General features: G+C 43.3%; 1 protein-coding gene across 1 annotated transcript in view; it reads right to left on the reverse strand.

Moving 5' to 3' along the window:
* Window positions 1-14,751: 14,751 nt before the first annotated feature.
* Bach1 (BTB domain and CNC homolog 1) overlaps window positions 14,752-23,345 on the reverse strand; it is a 38,648-nt gene continuing 30,054 nt past the window's right edge. Inside the window, exon 5 of the mRNA XM_059277588.1 lies at window positions 14,752-15,496. Within this exon, the coding sequence (XP_059133571.1) occupies window positions 15,053-15,496 (444 nt within the window). The 3' untranslated portion in view covers window positions 14,752-15,052. The remainder of the gene's footprint in view (window positions 15,497-23,345) is intronic.

Raw genomic sequence — 23,345 nt, forward strand, 5'->3', positions numbered from 1 at the left:
TGGCTCGCTCTGCTTCTCTGATCTTTCAGCTTTCACCCTGATATCTGGCTCTGGGTTTTTAATTATAAGACCATTTAGGATTCAAGCAACAGTGTGTGCAAGTGTGTGTAGGGGTGCACATGAGTGTTATAAAAGTATAAAGAGGGCTATGCATGGGAAGGAAGAGATCTCAAGGAGATATTGGAATAAATATGACATGGACACAGACTGATTGTAGGGAGAACGAAGATCAGCAAGAGTAAGTGTATTGGGAAATGGAGCTGTAAAAGAAAAATATATGAATATATTTGTGTATTAAAATGCCATGAGGAAACATCACTTTGTATGCTTACTTAAAAAAAAAAAAACAGCAAAGAGGAGGCTAAGTCTGGTGTGACAGGTCCATAATCCTAACACTCGGGACTCTGAGGCAGGAGGATTGTAAGTTTAGATAGGAAGCGATATGACTGGGCAGAAAAAGGAATATAAGGCAGGAGGAGACAGGAATTCACTCTCTTGCAGAGGCTCTTTCAAGCTGAGGAGTTGGTGAGGTAAGAGGTGGTGGCTGTGGTTTGCTCTGCTTCTCTGATCTTTCTGGATGGGCTACAGGGTGAGTTCAGAGCCAGCCCGAGCAGCATACCCTCTCAAAAGAAAAGGAAGAGAAGAAGGGCTAGCGATGAATCTCAGTGGTAGGGCACTTTCCTAACTACGCACAAGGCCTGGGTCCAATCCCCAGCACAGAAAAACTCAGAATAAACTAGTCATGAGGACTGGGAGAGGAAAATTAAAACCATAAAGAACATTAAGACACATTGTTCTTCAACATTCCGTGTAGCCGGGCATAACCGTCAAATCTCCGTACTCCTGAGCAGGACAAAGGGGGCTCCATCGTCAAGTAGCGGCCCCCCTGAGCAGTGCTGCGCTTTCCCACTCTTCACGCTTCTGAACTCTCTCCTCCCACTGCCAAGCAGTGTGCCCCATGCAGCCACATAAAGGGGCACAGAGAGCTCACAAAAGGACCACTGTGTTATTTAGTCATGACTTAAACACGTTGACCCTTCAAACAAAAGAACTGCAGTGTGTGACAGAAATCTTGGAGCCCCAAGCAAAGAGCTCAGCTCTGAATCTTCAAAGGGCGGCTAACATGGTGGACACGCACATAACCACACAAGTTTCTCCGACGTGATAGTTTTACGGCAACTTGGACCCACGGAGAGCCAAACCAGCCCTACAGAAAGGATTCTGTTGGAATTTCAGCTAATTACTACATACATAGATCATCCTGTCCATGTTTCACTTGCTTTCTCCTGAGATCCCGCAGCGGAGTCCATCCCATCAACTCCCTAAAACCACAACTCAATAGCTGTATGCTCATCGCTAGGTTCTACCAGAGTTCCTTGAACCTTTGCCCTTATGAGTCACCATGGCATTCTCTCACTCACTAGCAACATCCTCCACTCTGTTAGTCAGGAAACAAATAGGATCCTTGCCCATTGACTCCTCTGTTATTTTATTTTATTTATTTATTTTTAGCCAGCTTTTCTCCATTCCTCAGATCTGTCATTCCTACATTTCATAAATCTAGCCTCCTTTGCAAGCACATTTCTACTCCAGCCTACCACAGCTTTGGCCTGACCCTAGCCAAAGCCTCTCATGGGTCTCCCTAATTCCATTCATTCATTGTACAAGCCACTGCCCTCTAAATAGCCAAAGAAATGCTCAGAAACTCAAAGCTGGTCATATCACACAGTTCGAAAGTTTCCCCTTAGAATGAAAGAGATCCAGAGTCTACACAATACCTAAGAAAATTCAACAGTGGTGCCCCTTCCTCGGTTCATGCATCCCACTCCTCCATTCTGAAGCCATGCATACCTCCCCTCGATCCAACATACACAGCACACAACCACAACAAACATCTTTCCTCCCATGCTTGGTGAAACCATCTTGCCTCTCTCAGCATCTGCATATGCCTTTGCCTAGGCTCTGAAAGCCAGTCCCAACTTTCTGCTCATCTCTTTGAATTCCATGTACTTGCACCCCTCCTCCGTCCTAAACTTGACCGTCAATCTCAGCTTCCTTCTTCCGCTGCTCCCTCACTCCCCAGAAGCCCCCTATGTGAAACAGAATGTAGAGGCAACAAGGAGTCCAATGAGGAAGTCCTCCGGGCTCAGTGGGGAGACAGAAAAAGCTCAGAGGGGAATCTGGGCATCATATAAGGAGCACGCAGGCAGATGAAAGCAGTTTTGTTGTAGAACCAACACGCACTGCTGGTATTTTGGAGATGAGAGAGGAAGCAATGCGAGAGATGACTCCACGACTTTGAGTCAGCAAAGGAATGAATGAATGGTAGTGCAATTTGCTAAAATGGAAATGACTCAAAGAAATGCAGGATTTACATCAGGAAATCTTTAAAAAAAATCCATCTTGGTTAAGTGATGGGATTATTACACATCTAAGCAGAAAGACAGCAAAGCCACCTGGAGTCCAAAGTTGTGATGTCTTAACACCTCAGACAACTACTATGTATCAAATCACTCCTGAAACACGGCCCTATAACAACAAGGTTAACTCGTTAATGCTCATGGACTCTGACCTACGTGACTGGTCTCTGTCCTGTGTACCTGAAGCTTCAGCTGGGAAGACTAACGTGGTATGGTGACCAGGGTTAAACTTATCTGGAGGCTTTCACTCAAATATGAGGCTCTGAGTTGGAAGCCAGGCTCAGCTGGTAATGTCAGTGGGTGGGGTCCATACACATGGCCTTTCCACATGGCTTCCTCATAGCATGATGACCTCAGAACATCCCTGCTTGTTCATGATGACTCAAAGTTCCAAGAACAACTGTTCTGGAGCCGAACAAAAGTACAAATAACCTTCTGTGCCATCACTTCCATAGAATAGCACCCTACCGATCAAAGCAGGAGTGAGATACCCAGGTTATAGGCACCATTGCCTCTAAAGAATCGAAAACATCAAGCTGGTGAGGTTCAGACAAGAAGACCAGGAGTTGAAGGCCGGCCTGGGCCACATGCGACCCTGTAGCGGGTAAAAGAATCTAGACTTTCCCTGCACGTGATAAAGAAAATGGGAAGGAGTTTCTGAGTTTAAGAGGCCTGCTTCATGCTCAGCCTGGAGGTGCAGCCCACAACTCCAGCTACTTAAGCTACCGAGGCAGGAGGATCACAAATCCGAAGCCTGCCTGGGCTACACGGTGAGTTCAAGGCCAAGCCAGTCCACTTAGTGAGACACTATCTCAAAATGAAAGCTAGAAAGAAGACTGGGGATAAAGTTCAGTGGAGTGTGTTTGCTTAGCAAGCAAAAGCCAGGGTTCCAGCCACAGTTCTGCAAGAGCAGAACAAGAGAGGACAGGGGGGAGAAGGGAGGCAAGGAAGGAAAGAAAAGAGCAGCTTCCTATGAGAAAGGTCAGGCGGAAGGAGATGAAACATAACTTTACTAGCAGCGGCCTCAGGCTAACAGTAACTGAAAACAACTTTGGCTTATGCTACATACCTGGTGGGTAAGAGCAACCAAATGCAGGCGATACAATGAGGTCGTGTTTTTGTAGACAGTCCCTTCCTGCCTCTCGGAGTGGGTATGGCTTTGGCAAGTCTCAGAACCCCAGCAGCAGCTTTTGCTAAGAGGGTAAGGACAGTTGTATTTTCAAACAGTTAAAAACACAAAATGGAATGTTTAAAATATTCGCTAGTTTGGGAAATTGGACCGTGTCCCAACGGCAACTCAGCACTCCAGCTGCCTTTGAAAATCATGAACTACAGCAGATAGCTGGAGCCTGGCAACACATTCCACATCTCTGTTTGTCTCACTTTGTGAATCTCGTTCACTCCTGCTTGGTCTCAGGACCCTGGGATCAGCCCCGAGGGACGGCACGTGGTCATTTCTTTCTATCCCAGCACCACAGTCCCCCTTCACTGGTCTCATGGTTTTTTCTGCTGTGGATCCCTCCTGTCGAGGCAAACCATGAAATGACACCCTCCACTGCTGCATGGAGAGGCATCTTGTAACCGACATCGGGCAATGGCCACTCCACCCAGGCTCTTCCCTGTACAAACACAGACTTTGTCCCTTATCGTGAAGGCAGGTGCTTTATATGGCTTTAGACTGGCTGACCCCTGTGGCATGCTTAAAGTTCACCCCTATGTGGGCACCTCCAGAGTGCGATGCATGACAAGGTAAGCTGCTTCTCCACCTCTCTCTCTTCCACCTGTTCTCACGGGGAGCTCTGCCAGCCTCTTTGACATTACATTTCTTCAAGGAGATGCAGGATTTTCTGGCATGGTAGAGACCTACATCCCAAATTACATGTCAGAGGAACTAGGGAGATGGTTCAGCAGGTAAGAGGGCTTGCTCTGCAAGCATTAGAATCTGAGTTCAAATCCCAAGCATTCACATAAAACACTAGGCATAACTCTGCATGCCTGTAGGAGGAGGAAGGGTAGAGACAGGCGAACCCTGAAAGCTCATTTGCCAGCCAATCTGAAACCCTGAGTTTCCAGTTCATCAAGAGGTCCTGTCTCAAAAGAATAATGGAGGGTCATGGAAGAAGACACCCTACGTCCTCCCTTGGCTTCACACAAGAGAGGAAGATACTCTGTGTCCTTCTCTGGTCTTCATTTATGCATGCCTGAGCATATATACATGTATACAACACACACAGATATACACACAAGCTAGCATGCACATGCACACAGAAGCACACACCATGCTTTCATATGCACATACACACCTTGCTTATGAACACACACATACCCATGCCCACCCACCCCCAAAGGACTCACATATTAGCCTCACCCAACCAAGGACCACTCAAAGAACAGAAAGTTCACACAAGTCTAACAAAGGAGTAAGATGTTAGTCTCTTCTGCCCCTTGAGAAGCCCACCTCTATAAGGGGCTCCGTGGAGGTATCTCTACTTGATATTACTCCACAGTACTCTCCACTCCTAAGAACCCGCTTAAAGAATCTGGATTCTTGATGAATCACAGGGTCCTATATAGGCTTAGAACCAGAAACAACCTAGCCAAATGAAGAATTTCAGTACTAGTTTCAAGTCCTGTATTTATCATTGTTGATTCTGTCTGTCTGTCTGTCTGCCCCCCCCCTCTCTTCTTGTCTGTCTCTCGCTCTGTCTCTCCTGTGTCTGTCTGTCATCTTCCTCTCTGCCCTCTCTTTCCCTTTCTCTCTCTCTCTCTGTTTTGATTTAAAATACAGTCTCATTCTGTAACCAACGTTATCTTGGAACTCTCTATGTAGTCCAGGCTGCCATGGAACCTGTGGCAATTCTCCTGTCTCCATGTCTCAGGTACTGGGATTGTAGGTGCACACCACCACACTCAGCTGACATCTCTAGTATGTGGGGACACTTGTCTCCTGTTATCCAAAGTTTTGAGGCTTGCACTGAAATTCCAAGGTGGCAAAGCCCCAGCACACCCCTATTCTAGAAACAATTACATTTGCCTTAATTTATCAGTGCTACACATTCTAATCAGTGTTGCCAACAGAGCTTACCACAACAATGACAGCATTCTAAGTATGTGGTGTGGAAAGCAGAGGCCAGCGAGCGCTTGAAATACAGCCAGTGACATTAAAAATTTACATCATGCTTCCAGCCTTCATTAATATAAAGCAGCCACATGTTTATTCTTCTTATGTCACTTTTATCATCCAGTATGTGCATGTTTATGTCTCTGTTAGTTTTTCATCTATCTCAGTTACAGCATAAGCTAGGCAAAGGCAGAGATTTTGTCTCTTTCTCTCAGGCAGTGGTTCTCAACCTCGCCAATGCTGTGGCCCTTTAATACAGTTCCTCATGGTGTGGTGACCCCCCCAACCATAAAACTGTTTTCATTGCTACTTCATAGCTGTAATTTTGCTTCTGTTATGAATCATAATGCAAATATCTGAGATGCAGGATATATGAGATGTGACCCATAAGGAGGTCGCGCCCCACAGTTTGAGAACCACCGCTCTAAGGTATCTTTAGAGCCCAAAGCGTGTGTGGCTTTTCCTGGGGTGTGACAGTGTTTTTCTGTGTGAATGAATGAGTTATCTTCTGGATTAGGCAGGCACTCCAAGGAAGGAATGCCATGTCCTCTGAACCCTGGGTGGATTTATGAGTGAAGGTCTGAAGCCAATATCAGAGGCGGAGCCTGAGGAAGGCTGAACTGTGTACTGCCAAGAGAACCGAGCAATGCCCAGAAGAAAAGGGGGAGGTGCCAGTGTGCTGGCACACGGCTAACGCAGCATGAGATGGACAGACGATGAAGACTCCCGGGTGCAGCATTCCGTTTGAATCTATCTGTGGTGCTGACATGTAAACACAGCATCGCCCTCATTTCCAGTCAAGTCTAGTCAAATCATAGATTAACTTCTTTACTTACCTAATTTGATGGCCCTCAAGCAAGTGTTGGAGAGGCATGCCCCCACCAACGTTAAACATAGAATAAGACAACTGAGACGCTCAAAGCGCTTGATGGAAGCAGGCACCCAGACAGCGTGACCATGAGACTCTAAGTCAGGCGGAGTAATAACACCCACACAGGCCACAGAAATGTCACCTGCCCTGACTCAGGCACATGTAAGGAAACCATGTCCAGGAGAAGTGTGTTTTCTTTTAGCTGTCAAGCTGTCAAGCATCAAACCCAGGCTCCAGCACCCGGTGTCTCTTATGACCAGGACCATGTATTTTTATTCCTCACAGTCCCTCTCATGAGGGCTTGGATCTGTGCCTGAGCCATTGCCTAAATCTGTGTTGTTTCTTTAGTTCTTGAGGGCATACTTCATCCTGACGCGACTCCGAGCATGCCGCAGCCCTCTGCCCTCCCCGACTCCGATGAACACAATCCGCTGCTACGTACACAATCCGCTGCTACGTACTTTGGCTGGCCGACTTCCCCACCTTATCAGAGCAGCTACGTGCTCCGCTCCTCGTTCCTGTAAAATCGAAACTCCAAGCATGGCTCCACATGGAGCTCCACTCCCACATGAACTCCTCTTTGCAGCTGAAACAGCGCAGTCTGAGCAGACAGACATCCTGCTCTCGAGGAAAGCTGTGGAAGACGTCTTGGCAGATTAAACTTCCCACCGCGCCCTGAAAGACACCCCTTAAGGACTGGGCACTTGTAAACACCAGATAAAAAGCTCAAACAAGGCCAAAACCTGGCTCACAAAAGTGACCTCCCTCAGAAAACTTTCTGTTAAAGGCACTAACGGGCTAGCCTGCATCCAACCTTTAAAGCTACCGTTTAAATCAAGGCCAATGAAACCTTCCGCGTGAGTATATCACAAAGCAAGATTCCAGCAGCATTTCCTTTCACACGGTGAATATCATATCCGAAGCCTGCTATGGAGATAGCAACTAGAAAATTGCTTGGGTCCCGGTGTTCAGAAAGGAAATGAACTGTTCAGGCTAGTGCTGACTTTCTAAGAACTATTCAAAGTAAACTTAAAGTTGAAAACAGTCAACGCGAAGAAGATGGCTGTTTAAATGAAGAAGGAATGCACTCTGCTTGGTTCTGAAACCCTCTCTGATCTTTTCATTTAGACCCGAAGAGCAACATACATAATAGAAATGAGGGAGATGGAGGAAATGTCTCAGAAGCAAATACTTTGATTTTCAACCCTGGACCTGTGTCCCTTTTAGAAGTGCTATAAAGATGGGAAGGCAAGTTCGGGGCTTTTATTGGGGTCTATCCCCCTTGAGGGTACCCTGCTGTCTCCCTCAAACTTTTCCACGTAATTTCCTCCACATCTCCCCCACAACAATCTTCTGATAAGTTTCCCCTTAACCTCACTCCTCACTCCAGCCCTTGAGAGGTGGAGTGCCTTGAGTAACCGCTAAATTAGGGAAGAAACCTGGTAGCTCTCACTTCTCCTCAGTCACTTTTCTCCTTGGAATAATGTTCCCCCCCACCCCCCACCCCCACCCCCACCAGAAGCAGTACAGGCCATGCTGTGCTGACGAGAGGAAAACTTCTCTCCATGAAAATCAATGTAGGGAAATGATTTCCTTCCAACAAAAAGCCAACTGCCATTGAACGTCTGTTTGCCTAATCCTGGAATCTACCACTCAACACTTCACCATCATCAATGGGTTTAATTCGGTTTTCCTTCAAACATCATTTTCTTTCTCTAATCTTAACTCCAGGAGTGTGAAAGACATTTAAGAGGCACTGTAGAAAGAAGGTGTGAGAAGCAGAATTTGAAAAGTGAAACATACATGTTTATGATCTCTGAGTCATTGTGTGCTGCACAGGCTCAGAGAAGGCATGACAAACTGCTTTGGTAATGAAGTTGGTCTAGGTGAGCATTTTTAATCTGGAAGGTGGCCAGAGTGTAGTGTTTTAGCCAGCAAATGTGACTTCCTGATGTGTGATATTTTGACTGTGTTCTGACAAATAAAGCTTGCTTGGAGTCAGAGGGTAGAGCTAGCCACTAGCTGACCTAAATTAACCATAGAGGTTTGGAGGACTGTAGAGAGGAGACAGGAAGTAGTAAGGCAGGGCAGAGAGAGGATCTCAGCCCTTTTGGACTGAGGAACGAAAGAGGTAGGAGGCGACTGGTGGTTGTTCCCTGCTTCTCTGATCTTTCAGGTTCTTACCCTGATATCTGACTCCGGATTTTTTCTTGATAAAGATTAATTGGATTAACACTTCAATGGCCTGTGGTATCATTTCCTCCCTTCCTTGGCCCTTAGAAAAGACCATTTAGAGACTTCTAAGCCAATGCCACTGGAACCTTAGCAGAAACATGGTCATCACTCACAGGAGAGTCCTTCAAGGAGTCTATCATATTTGGCCCAATGCTAAGAGTCTAAAGAGACTGATAACAATGATACACACACAAGATGATCACAGCACTGTGCCACCCGTGTTGAAAACACGCAAATATGCAGGGACTAACAGCAGTTATGCCGGGAGAAGTGATACTACCAGAGTGCAGCACCTGGCCTGCTCAGGACTCTGTAGAAGACACTCGGTGTGTCTGCAGGAAGGAAGGTCAACCATTTCATCAGCCTTGCCTTGACTTCTGCCAGTCACTTTCTTTGGGGAATCTATTACCTTCAGAATCTGCCCCCCCCCCACCCCAACTCCATCTCCAAACCCATGGGCTTCCCTTTGAAATGAGTGTGCAGTGTGACTAAAGTCAAAACGTGAGCAGTGGGCTTGTGGGAGTCCTCTCCAGCTCCAGCAGCTGTACAAGGCACAGCAACACCCCAGCAGCAAGCTTTGTGTGGGGGGAAGGAGCTTGGATGCTGCAGCTGCAGTCTTCAGTGAAAGAGAAATTGTATAAGACTTTAAAGTATAAATGGGAAGAATATGTACTGATTATTCAGTTTCCAAGGCAACTGGGTTCCAATGCAGAGTACTCTTAAGGTTCGAGCTTTTGAGAGAGAATTCCAGGCGAGTGGGGCACACCAAATTTCATACTATTAGTCAAGGAGTGAACAGTGGAGATTCCAGCCTTGAAGACAAGTAGCTTCTCTTCAGTAGACTTTGTGTTGTTTAAACCTACTTAGAGAGCAGCCAATCCCAGGGGCAGCAACTGTCTTAGACTACCTCCCAGTGGCCCTGGCCTGATCACATCTGTGCTAAGGAAATGGGCTTCAAGCCCTGCGGGAGCTTGCTCAGGCCCCCTCAACCCCCAGAACTGTCCTGTTGGAACAGGAAGTGTAAATCAAGGCATCATACAATGGTGGGTTTGTCTCCCACCATGCTTACAGTAAAAACCAAGCTATATCTAAGTAGTCCCAGTAGAGATTCTGAGCACAGGTTGTGAGTTCCAGAACAAACGAATCTCTCAGAAGTAGAAACCAGAACTTTTTTTTTTTTTTCAGATATCACTGAATTCTCTTATTACATCGGCAGTACTAGGTACTAAGTTCAGGGACTATAGCTGTCTAAGATAAGTGATTGACAGCTTGGGAATTAGCTTACTTCAAATAAATACGGCTGTGGGCCACGCCTGTGATAATGGTATAACCCCCATAGTCTAAACCAATGGTTCTCAACCTGTGGGTCATGACCCCTTTGGGAGTCAAACAACCCTTTCACAGAGGTCACCTAAAAACCACTGGAAAACAGTTATTTACATTACGATTCACCACAGTAGCAAAAATACACTCACGAAGTAGCAACAAAATAATTTTATGATTGGAGGTCACCAAAACAGGAGGAACTGTATTAAAGGGTCACAGCTGAGAACCACTGGGCTAACAGGTGATCACACCAGACACCCAACCTTAGCTTTAACCCTTTCCAGGTTCCTCCGGGAGCTTCCACAGGGCAGCAAAGCTAAGGCTGTCCTGCTATGAGTGAATGAATATCCGGCAGGGCAATTTGGGGTTCTGTTTTTAAGTTTTTGAACTCTGAATTCAGGTGGGCAAATTAATTCTTTAATTTTTTAATTATTTAATTCTCCTAGACTTACATTTTTAAGCTCTGGATTTTAACTGCCCAAGGGACTGGATCTTTGAATTTGTCCCAACTAAAAGCTGATCAGACTTTTGTTCATCTGCAGAGTAAAACCGCTGTACAATCTTTCAGGTGCACCTCTCTAATGCGCATCTTCCTGCGTCGGCATTCATTTGCTCCCAGTGCAGAATCCCTGACATGCTACTCATGAATGGAAGGGGCAAAGAGAGAGGAAGGAATTATGATTGGAAGGGGCAAAGAGAGAGGAAGGAATTACAAATGGAAGGGGCAAAGAGAGAGGAAAGAATTATGAATGGAAGGGGCAAAGAGAGAGGAAGGAATTATGAATGGAAGAGCTGAGATTTCAGACTGGAGTACACAAGGAACTTCTGGGTTTATTTAGTTACTACTGTGTTGTCGGATCCACTTCAGAGCCTTCTGAAGGACCAACTTATCTACCAACCACCCACAGCCCAGAACATGACAGCTTGAAGCTGGAACCTGATAGGGGAAGTGGCTTCCTCCTCCTGGGTGTCATTGAGAATTCCCAGAAAGTAGCTGTGTCTGCAGACGGACTGATTAGAAGTTGGAAATGTTACAGGTTCAAATGTTAATTACCTATCTCAGGCTAACTTTTTACTCTTGGATGGCCTCAAAACCAGGCAGGTGCTCATAGCTCAGATCTCAAGGCCTTGTTGGAGCAACAGATTTGAGAAATCTGTGCGTGCGTGTTTCATGGATAACTTAGGATGTCATTCCTCAAGATACCACAGTGTCTCTCACTGGCCTGGGACTCACCAAGTAGACCAGGCTGGAAGTCAGAGAGCTCTAAGGATCTGCTAGACTCTGCGTCTCTCGATGCTGCCGTCACTAGGCACCCACGGTTCAAGCACCCATGGCTATGCTTGACACTTTTTAATATGGGTTCTAGGAATTGAACTGAGGTCCATGGCAAGCACTTTACCAACAAACCAATCTCAGACCCTTTACATGCACCTAATTCACTGAAATTAAGTAAATCAAATGCAAGGCTGAAATCTGTGTTCAATACCAGAGCACTGGGGGTCTTTTTTTCAGACATAAGATAATCAACTAATCAAAAATTCTCCCCTACCAACACATAAGCTGACTTGTAGTAACTGATCAAAGGATTAACATTCGGAAGTTCACATGAGTAGTGAGACATGGAATGTACAACTCTATTCCATTAAGAGCAGTATTAGGAACTTTATTTAACTGTCAGTCTACCATCAGCATCTAATACTTATATTTTGACACATTTAGACAAGCATATTAGGAAGAAAATGTAAATTAAATATTATAAAGTGTACTTCTAATGAAACATGGGCTTAATAGGACATGAATATATAAGTTCAGTGGTTTTATTGCAGTTAGAAAAATTATATTATGAAAGATACAAAAAAATCAATATTATTATTTCTGTTTATTTTACAATCAGTACGCCATCTTCTACCGTTATGGCTTTAAATTTTCATTCTATCCAACAGGTGCCAAAGAATAGTTTAGTACATGCCTTAATAAAACAGTTAAAATATTTACAAATTCAAAATAGATGTTTTTGTAACTGAAAGGTTCACCTGAGAATTCACTGTAACATCGCCGTTTGCTTCTCTTTTTTTCCAAGTTGTTAATGTGGCTGAGTGTCCTCACGCCATCTCCACTATCCCCTGTATCATATATATTGAATTTCTAACTTAAAACTGGCTAAGCATCAAGCTACAGTAAATTGTTATAAAGCCTGCAGGTGGAAAACCAATGTTATATCCATATTTATTTTGAATATAACAAGTTAACAAAGTATTTGCTTGTAGCTATAGGATTCAAATAAGGGGCAAAAATTTAAGATGACATTATTGTATTGAGTCAGACATGACAACTTTAACAAAAAAAAAAAAAAAATCACCAGGCATTGAGAAGGCTGGATCATACAACAAGGAGCAACGATTGTGTGACTAGGCAAAACACAAACTAAAAACATTGTCAAAACACTGCATGAAGGAAAAGGCATACGTTGTACACATATCCTATCATTTGTCTTCGGCATCCCCCCCACAAAAAATATTGCCTTAAAACAAATTTTCTTAGAAAAAAAATGTCTTTAAAAGTTCACGTTAAAATAGGCATAAATGTGTAATGCTATGCAATATACAGAAAACTTACCCACCTTATGGCCAAAAGACAAAGGTAAAATCTTTCCTGTCCATCTAATACAACTTGAAAATCACAAAGGTATGAGGTAGTGTAGTTACTTGTATTATATGCTGGCTGTTAAAAGTAATGCTAAATTTTAAAAAATAATACACTTGGCCAATTACCAAACACCATTAAAATTAACCCTTAATGCTAAACTGTTCATAGGTAGAGAGAAATTTAAACCAAGTGTCTTAAAAAAAAAATCTTTAAATTGAGGAGAGGGTTGGGTTTTATCATAAAATGTTAAGTAACTTTCCAAAGCAAACATTTACAGTTACATTTAAAGCAAAAAATTTGTCATATGTACACACAAAAACCGGTGGCGGACAGCCGAGTGTACAGTGAGGTAGGAAATCAAGGATTCCATTGGCTTGTATAGGATTTTACACTTTGTAAACCAGAGTTGTTCTCATATTATTTTATGTTAAGTTGAAATCTAAAATTACAAGTATCAAACAGCTGCGTGGGGACATATACATATGTACACAGCTCTTTTGTAACATGGGATGCACTGTCACAGTGAGCTTTCTCCCAGAAGAACTGAGTGGACTTTTCAAAGTTTCTAGAAAATAATCCTTTCAAAGATAAAATCCACACTATCCTTCCTCCCTCCCTGCACCCCAAGAAAAAAGGGCATCATCCGACAACTATGAAATTATGAAATATTGGTGCTGGTCCCCGTAGCTTCTCAAGCAAACATCAGCGGGCTACCGACCGGATACCACACTCAGGTGGCTCTCCGGTGTGAGTGCCCGCCTCCCCCTCATTAGATGCAGCAGACAGTGAAGGTAAGTCTCTTTCAGATATGTGACTTGGAGAGATGAAGTCCTACTGACTGTTGCCCTGTGCTTTCAAACAGGACTCTACAAATGCTTCTGGAAGCATCCCGAGAGACTCCCTCATCAGAGGTGTTTCAGAACAGAGGTGTTTCACACTTCAGATTTTTTTCCTACTGTCAAATATCCACTTCTACAGAATGTTATGAGATAGCTTGAAGATTAGATCCTCCCCCAAAGTCTTAATGAACTTCCTATGTACCTTTTACATATAGCTTAAAGAAGCTCTCAGAAGATTTTGAATATCCTGTTTTGACTGTAACCTGCCTCATGCGATCGGGATTGGAATATCCCACATCTGCTATCAGCTCGGTACTCAGAACATTTCCAATTTTAAGGCATTTCACATTCCTTGAAGAGGGATATTGAACCTATATATACAGGTTCCACTGCTGAGGTCTACAGTGTGAGATTCCAGAATGGTTAAGAATCACTGCAAAATGTTATGGGGTAGATGCTCAGATTATTATAAATTCATTTTCTACCAGCATTAAAATAAGCACAAGACTGACTTTTCAATGTCCAAGTCAAAGTGATGTGTGTGCCTTTACACCACACCAAATAAGGGGTGGGGAAAAAGAAAAGGATTCGATCTGCTTCTCAAGTGCAAACCCATATTGGACTGAGACCGAATTCCATGGTTTGAAACACCAGCAGAGCTGTGGACCCACGTGTGCTCCAACAAGGCTTTTACATACCACAGCTCCTCATTAGGGTGCCAGTGCCCTCTTGGGCATCAGTGACCTGCGACGAGATGCTGTACAGCCTCTCGCAGTGTGCAGCTTTCCAGATCTGTGGCAACTATGGCTCTGGCCAGCTCGTGCACACTCATACCATTCAGCCTAACTCCCATTTCTTCCTCCAAGGGACAAGAAGGGAACAGAAAGTTCCTCCCTGGCCTAGACATGGCAGAGGAAATGACATTTATCTACTGTTTATGCAGCCAGAAATTCTAGTCAATACTGAGGAGAGGAGGTCTCCAGCTCAGGCCGGCTGTGGCTCTTCACTAAGTCCTGCCAAGGTAGCCTCGGGGTCACCAGGTCCAGCCCATGCTGGACTTTGGTAGAAGCTGAGGAGTGGAGCGTCAGAGTTCAAAGATGATTTCTTTTCCACGTTACAGCTCTACCCAAACACTCTCAGTGCTGATGATACCACCTTCCTGTCTACAGGAGTTTGGGATGAAGGCTCCTGAGTGACACCACCGCCCAGCTTGGGGAGGATTTTTCTTTTTGATCAGTATACTGCCGAAAGGTAGATGCTCGAGCTTCTGCAGGTCAGGCAGACCATGTGCACATGCTTCGAGCTGTTGAAACGGATACAGCAGTTTTCATTGTCGTGGTTACTTTTGAATACTGGGAGATTATTACTCTCTATTTTTACATGTGATTTTTCAGCATCCAAGAGGTAAATCATGTCATATCTCCTGTGAAAATCAAGGAGAACTCAGGGTCACCTCAAAAGAGAAATTCCCCCAATAGGAAGCTACCAGGGGGAAGCAGGGCTACTAAGCAAGAAGACATGGCCATATGCAACTCTCGAGACAATGCCAACACTTCAGTAGGAAAACCATGGGCTGAAGGGTGCTCGTGCGGTTTACTCATCAGTAGTACACTTGTCAGTCATTTGCTGACAGAAGTCTGAGATCCCGCCACTTTGCCGACAGGGTTCCAATAGTGTGGCCTGCTCCAGGGCAGCTGCAGCGGCTGGTGCTGTCCTCGGGGACTCCTGCGCCAGTTCCTGGCCTGCCTTGCTGTTCCCTGGCCTGCGGGGAGGTGGTGCAGCCGGAGGCGCATCAGACAGGCTGAAAACTGAAGGAAAGGCAAGTTCACCATCGGGAATGCTTTTTCCTTTCTCAGAAATTAAAAAAGAGAGCGGGCAGTCTGAGGCCGAGTACTTGGCGAGGATCTGGATCTGCTCTTGACTCAGCGCGGCTTCCTTGCACACTTGTTGGCAAAGTCCCGTCAGGTTCTGCTTTGTTTCACCCAGCGTTGACAAGATGTGATCTCGTTCCTTCAGCAGGCTCTCCTTTTCGCTTTGCTGTGCAGAGGGAGAGAGAACACAGTGGCTCGTGTTTATTGGGTCCACCGACACTTCGAAGGCAATCAAACACTCAGCAGCTACCGTCTTCACACGGCACACTTCCCTTCAATCAACTCCAATACACATCCACGTCAACTCACCCCAGAGATACTGGCGCATCAGGGTTTACGTGCAGCACTACTCACAGGAGCTAAGTCACAGGACTGACCGAGGTGTTGAACCACAGAGGAAGGGATGGTGTGGCATAAATACACAACGCAAGTTTTTCCACCACAGAGAAATGAAGTTATGTGACTTGCAGGAAAGTAGATGCAACTGAAGTTTGCATTAAGTGGATTAATGCTACAAGCCACAAAAATATACAAAGTGGGATTTTAGCTGATTATGACAAAGCTAATATCTGGAAGAAGCCAAGAGCCTTCCAGAGGTCAGGCTGAAGCTCAAGGAGCCTTGGTGATATTTATCTTTTGATTATCAGCCGTTTCCTGCTATGAGTTTCTTGTGTGCTATTGTAGCTTTTCCCTCAATTACTGGGCACCTTATCCCCTCTACTAAAGGAATATTTAGATAACTTTGTGTGCTGACAGCTATGCACGGCCAGAACCCCAGTTCAAGCCTCCCTGTAATTATCATCATTGGCAGCATCCGGCCAGGGCCTTCCCCAGATGAAGGAAAGTACCTTATCAGAGATACCTTTACTCTCTAAGAACAGAGTTGAGTGTCCAGACTACCCATTTGAGAAGGCCTGGCGGATGTGCCAATTAAGCTTAACTTCCTCCTTTCCCAAATCTTTCCTCTAGTTCCAGATCTCTCTTTAACTATCACCAGAGGCATCTAGCTGTACACAGGTTGCCTAGCGACCAAGCACACTTTCCCCCACCCTGCAGAAAAATGGCAGATAGCTTGGACACATAAGAGCCACGGGGAAAAAAAAAGGCAATTTTATTTTCTCCCATTGACCTAGCAACTTATAGATTCTTAACATTTTCTACCAATCACGTTTAAGACTATAGTGGAGCAAATAAGATCCCTCTTCTTAGATATTACCCAAATTTAGCCTTTAGTTAATTCATTTCCCCATTAGTCACTTCCCTTTTGGGTTGCAAATGATAATTAACAATTACTGCCCCTCTATGTGATTCTTATCACCCCTCTGTTTGACCCTGGAAGCCTGGCTTTGCACTGCCAAGGGGTTACTGCTTGTAAGTGTGTATATATATATATATATATATATATATATATATATATATATAACTGGGACTCCCTGGGCACAGGAGGATGGAGAAGATGGAAGAATAAATGACTGGACAAAGAGCCCTGGGTGCTGAAATTCTATTTCCCAAAAGTAGTCCTCGCCATTTGTACTACTCTCTTCTGAGCCCCTGGGATGTGTAATATTAAGGCTGGTCCCTCTAATATACAAGAGATTAAACCAATGTTTGAAACACAAACGTTCTCTCTCGTATGTAGGTCCTAGATTTTAGATAAGACACATAAAAATCACCTATGATATGAAAGCAGAAACAAAACAAGCCTAGAGAAACAAAGGAGACTCAATGAGTAGGGGGTGAGAGAGGGGATGTATTCAGTGTAGAATATGCACTTGTATGACAGCATCCATGTAGTGTGGTACCATGTACCAGGGATATGTAAAATTTAAAACTGAACACACACATACATGTTAAATACCAAAAGCTCAGGATCCTTCCTCCAAAACTCCTACAGACAGGCCTATGTTGGAATTCATAACTTTTCACATTATAGAAAGATAATATAGGTGTGCACACAAGTGCTCCAGTGTGTGCGGAGTTAGCACCCATCATTAAACATCTTTATACTTTTAAATAAAACACTGAACTATCAAATTAGGCAGAAAGTATGGGGAAACTATTTATAGCTGGTTATCAGATTTGACTGGCTTCTAGCCAAGATGCTAAGACAAACTCACTGTTCTCAGTGTTTGAATTTGAACTGTGGAAAAGTGTGACCTTGACACTGTGCAGACACCCACATGGTATTCCTAGTTTAAGACTCACCCCACTGTAAGATTCAGCTAATGCCTGCTTTCCTGTGACAATGAGCCCAAGATTATGGTCAATGTTTTTAAATATGCCATCTCAGCTATATAATCCACACAGTGAGTTGGTAAAGAAGGAAGACTTTAGCATATCCATATATAAGATGGTTGGGAAGCGAGTTTCTATACTATAAGGAGTGAAGGGGTTAATCTGTTTGTTTTCATTAGTGTGGTTTTTTAAATCTCTACAAGTCCACCACAAAATGTTTTCAAGTTTTCCCGGTTCTGTCCCTTCTGCCCACATCAGGTATCATCACCACGAACAGCATGCCCCTTCCCACCCATATCCTGCCGCCTCTTTCACACTCCACCATTTCACTTCTGACCTAGAATGAGCTGGGCAACCTCATCCTCAAGCTGCTTGTAAAGTAAGAGTAAATACATGTTAGCAGACGGCCAAAGGTTTCACCTGTGAAAACTACATGACTCAAGTCTGGGGGAACCAGGGGCCACCTCTGTCTCCTCTCTGCTCAATGGCAGGTTCTGGAGAGCAGGCAATGCTGGGGAACACTGAGATGAGGTATTCACAGGGATAATTTCTAACTGTAACAGTGTATGTCCCCTCGGACACAAAAACAGTTTAAACGGTAGTAAGAGCTTTGCTGGGTGCGTAAGTACTATTACAGCTTCACACATAAATAGCTCTATGAGGCTATGTGAGAATTCAATTATTAGTTGTTTTTTTTTCAAAATATTAAGATATATAATTTTTAAAAAGGAATTCCTTTGTTACAAACACAATATAAATTTTTATAATGCAAAGTAATTCTCCAATTTGTTCAGATTTCTAGGTTTGTTTCAAAATAAAAATAAGAGCAGGTCAAGAATGAACACGTGCACACTTGTATGTCAAGAATGAACACGTGCATGCTTGTGTGTCAAGAATGAACACGTGCACGCTTGTGTGAACGCTAGGTCCACATTCACCACTTCCTCTTACACAGAATCTGTCAGTTACATGCTTCAGATAGAATCAAGCTGCAAGTGTGAGAAAAAGTACATTTAATGCCATTTGTACCCTCTCTTTTTTGGACCTCTCAGAAGCTCATCTTAATAGAAACAAAAAACAAAGACCCCAGAAGAAGATGAGAACCCTCTTTTCTCGTCTCTTGGTTCTTCTGTCAAAGCTGAGATGAAGTCATTCTAAATAGCAACAGAAAAATGCCAAGAAATGTTGGTTTTTTAAATTAGGAAAGATTAACTTTAACAGTGACCATTTGGGCTTCCTCCCACAAATAGGAACCATTGCTTAGAGATGGCACAAAGATCATAAATACAGCCGGGCGGTGGTGGCTCACGCCTTTAATCCCAGCACTCAGGAGGCAGAGCCAGGCGGATCCCTGTGAGTTCGAGGCCAGCCTGGGCTACCAAGTGAGTCCCAGGAAAGGCGCAAAGCTACACAGAGAAACCCTGTCTCGAAAAAAAAAAAAAAAAAAAAAAAAAAAAAAATCATAAATACTATGTAATTTCTGTATCTTCATGCAAATATCTATCTATATGATCCCTCCATATTCACATTCCTCCTGCCCGACTAAGTAAGAAATGACTCCATTCATTAAGAAAAATCCAAGAAGAGTCTGGGGAGATGGCTCAGTGGGTCAAGAATGCTTGTTGCCTAAGTATAAGGACATGAGTTCGAATCCCCAGAAACCTGGCGAAAAGCCAGGTGTGGCCATACATTGCTGTGGGCCCAGTGCCGGGGTGCAGGGAGGAGGGAGGACTACTGAGGCTGTGGCCAGTCAGTCTAGCAGAAAAAGGGCAAGCTGCAGGTCTGGGGAAAGATCCTATCTCAAGAGGGAAAGGCAGAGGGCAATGGAGAAGGGCACCCGGTATCTTCCTCTGGCCTCTCATGAACACATGGGCACACACAGCAAACACACATGCATGCATTGAGTGCGCGCGCACAAAAAAACACACAATTTTAAAAATAAGAATGTCCCACAGAAGATGACTTGTGCCCAGAGCTCCAGGATCTTTCGTCTGTTCCTCTCACTCCAAGCAGCTCTTACATGGCCACATCTGTGGCGGTTAACTGGTGTTTCCATTTCATTCAAATTTTAAAACATAAATTTACCATGGCAAGTCAGAATAGTTGATAAGTAGTAAATTAAAGGAATCCAACATAATCACTTCATAGCATTTATTATCAGCACCCCCCAAACAAAGGTGGTTCAGGAGTTCAAAGCCAACCTAGGAAACTTAAGTGAGACTCTGCCTCCAGACTTTTTCAAAACAGGGGTGGCAACAATTCTGTGCTTACTTTTAACAAGCACGAGGCCCTGGGTTCAATACGGGGGAAGAGGGGCGATGATGTCTAAGTACCCCATCCTAACTCCTTAAGATTATAGTCATGTGTGGTCTTTGACAGGAACATGTCCTAAGACATGTCTTAAGAGGCAACCGGGTCACTGTACAAACATCTCAATGGTGCCACCTGCAACACAGCTGGGCCGAGATACCGCCTGTTAGCTCCCGGGCTACAAACTTGAACAGCACGTTCCTGACTGAAGCCGAAGGCAGCAGCACACACTCTAAGTGTTTGCGTAGCAGCACCTATCTAAACACGAGAAGGGCAGAGAAGGATATGGCTGAGAAGATTAAGAACGTACACTTGCACGGGCCTTGCACAGTGCAGCTTCCAGGCCTGGACGCCGCTCTGGGTGGGAGGGCGGGCCGGTGAAAGGCCTGGGAACAGTACCTCGTACACCAGGGCCCTTGCAACTACACATTCGGGCATTGCCAAATGTTTCCAATGTTGGGTTTTTTCTTCAGTAATAAACTTAGTTTATTGATGTCCAAACCCTAGTTCTATGTCGAACGGCAGCTTTGAATGCATGGGACAAAGTTGAAGAACCAGGAAAAAAAACTGAGTCATTTACAAAGGTTATACAGGGCCCAAAAGAATCTTTCACAGATTTCTTACAAAGATTGACTTCAGCAGTACAGAAAATGGTCCCGAATTCAGAGGCTAGTCAGATAATAATTGAATCTTTGGCCTTTGAGAATGCAAATGCAGCATGCAAAAGGATAATCAGGCCGTTAAAGGCAAGATCTGCACCTTTGGAAGATTGGATTAGAGATACAGTTAATGTTGAGGCTTATGACCATGATGATATGTGGGTAGGAAAAGCAATTTCAAAAGGTTTGAGCAATGTTAGATGTTTTGGATGTGGAAAGCAAGGACATTTGAAAAGGGATTGTAAACAGGTCATTCCTAGAAATAATGTTTCTTCAAGGAACACTGGCAACAGAATGCCCCTTCCTTCTGGAGTATGCAGAAGGTGTGGTAAGGGAAAACACTGGACCAACGAATGTAGATCAACAAGGGACAGACAGGGTAATCCTCTGCCTCGAGCCTCGGGAAACTTCCAGAGGGGCCTCAGGCAGGCCCCCACAGTAAATCCAGTTCAAACCTTTCCTGCAGTTGTAGAGGAAACCCCTACTCAAAGCAACTAAATAACCAAATGTCTATAGGAATAAATCATGTTAGTCGAGATGATGAAACAGAGAAAATAGGGAATTCAGGAAAAAACATAAAGAAAATTTTTTGGCAAACTTCTATTAATGAACAAAGACCAAAACTAACAATAAAAATAAATGGTGTTTTGTTGTCTGGTCTGGTAGACACAGGTGCTGACATTACCATAATTGCACCAGAATTTTGGCATCCAACTTGGCCTCTTCAGGAGGTAAACGTTCAACTGTTAGAAATTGGGACATTATCTCGAGTGAAACAAAGTGCAAGATGGCTTGAATGTATAGGTCCAGAAGGACAGAAAGGAAAATTAAAACCATATATGGCTAACATAGCTATGAACCTGTGGGGTCGAGATTTGTTACAACAATGGAATACTCAGATTAATATCCCTCCAATCTCAGAAACAAATCATAAATTAGTACATGTTTCTGAGAGAAATATTAAAAGATATTATTCTAATGAGTGCTCACCAGCCATCCACGTCATACAAGAACAGGGCACAACTGATAATTTTCCAAAAACACCAACAGCTCTACCTTTAAAATGGTCAACAGATAAGCCTGTATGGGTTCAGCAATGGCCTTTAACAACAGAGAAACTCCAGGCTTTACAAGAGCTGGTGGAAGAACAGTTAAATGCTCATCATATTGAAGAATCAACCAGCCCTTGGAATTCTCCTGTATTTGTTGTTAAAAAGAAATCTGGTAAATGGAGAATGGTAACAGACCTTAGAGCAATTAACAAAGTAATTCAGCCAATGGGCTCTTTACAATCTGGAATTCCTTTGCCTACTCTGTTACCAAAAGGATGGCCTCTCATAGTTATTGATTTAAAAGACTGTTTCTTTTCAATACCGTTACAAGAAAAAGACAGAGAAAGATTTGCTTTCACAGTGCCTACTTATAATAATTCTCAACCGGTTAAAAGATTTCAATGGAGGGTTCTCCCATAGGGAATGTTGAATAGCCCAACTTTGTGCCAATATTTTGTAAAACAGCCATTAGAAGTGGTACGTAAAAAATTTCCTAAATCTATAATTTATCATTATATGGATGATATTTTATTAGCTGACTCAAATGCAGATACTTTAGAAAGAATGTTTGAAGAAGTAAAGAAAATTTTGCCTTGCTGGGGTTTACAAATTGCCCCTGAAAAGATACAAAGAGGAGATTCTATTAATTATTTAGGATATAAAATAGAACTTCAAAAAATTAGACCTCAAAAGGTGCAAATTAGGAGAGATAGACTACAGACTCTTAATGACTTTCAAAGATTATTTGGAGACATTTCTCATCTAAGAACTATTGTTGGGGTAAAAAATGATGAACTGAATAATTTGTTTAAAACCTTAGAAGGTGATAAGGACTTGAACAGTCCAAGAGAATTATCACCTGAAGCTGAAAAAGAATTGGCCTTGGTAGAAAAGAAAGTACATGAAGGGCACGTAGATCGTATTGATCCAAAGCTGGATTGCATTTTGGTTATTTTACCTTCTAGGCATTCTCCAACAGGAATATTAATGCAAAGGGAAGATATTATATTAGAATGGATATTTTTACCAAATAAACCAAATAAAAAATTAAAAACTTATGTAGAAAAAATCTCTGACTTGATTTGGAAAGGAAAATTGAGACTTCGTCAGTTAGCAGGAATAGACCCAGCAGAAATTGTTGTACCTTTAACTAAGGAGGATATTGAAAAATTATGGATAGAAAATGAAGCTTGGCAAAAAGCTTGTAGTAATTTTTTGGGAGAAATTAACAGCAAATATCCCAAAAGCAATAGAATTGATCTTATAAAGAGAGCTGATTGGATCTTGCCTCGAATTGTGAGGAAAAAACCCATATCTGGAGTTCGTACATTTTATACAGATGCCAACAAACAAGGAAAGGCAGGTTACAAATCAGAAAATTTAAGTAAAGTGGTTCAAAGTCCTTAAAATTCAGTTCAAAAATCAGAATTGTATGCTATTCTGTTGGTATTAATGGATTTTTCAGAACCTCTCAATGTAGTAACTGACTCTCAGTATGCTGAAAGAGTAGTATTACATATTGAGACTGCAGAATTTATCCACGATACTTCAGAATTAACTACATTATTTATTCAATTACAAGATACAATCAGAAAAAGGAGTCATCCTTTATATATAACTCACATCCGATCCCATACTGGTCTGCCAGGCCCTCTAGCACAAGGCAATGATGAGATTGATAAATTATTGATAGGAAATGTGCTGGAGGCCTCAGAATTTCATAAAAAACATCATGTAAATAGTAAAGGTTTAAAAAAGG

This window comes from Peromyscus eremicus, chromosome 12 (assembly GCF_949786415.1).
Source record: "Peromyscus eremicus chromosome 12, PerEre_H2_v1, whole genome shotgun sequence".
Taxonomy (NCBI): Eukaryota; Metazoa; Chordata; class Mammalia; order Rodentia; family Cricetidae; genus Peromyscus; species Peromyscus eremicus.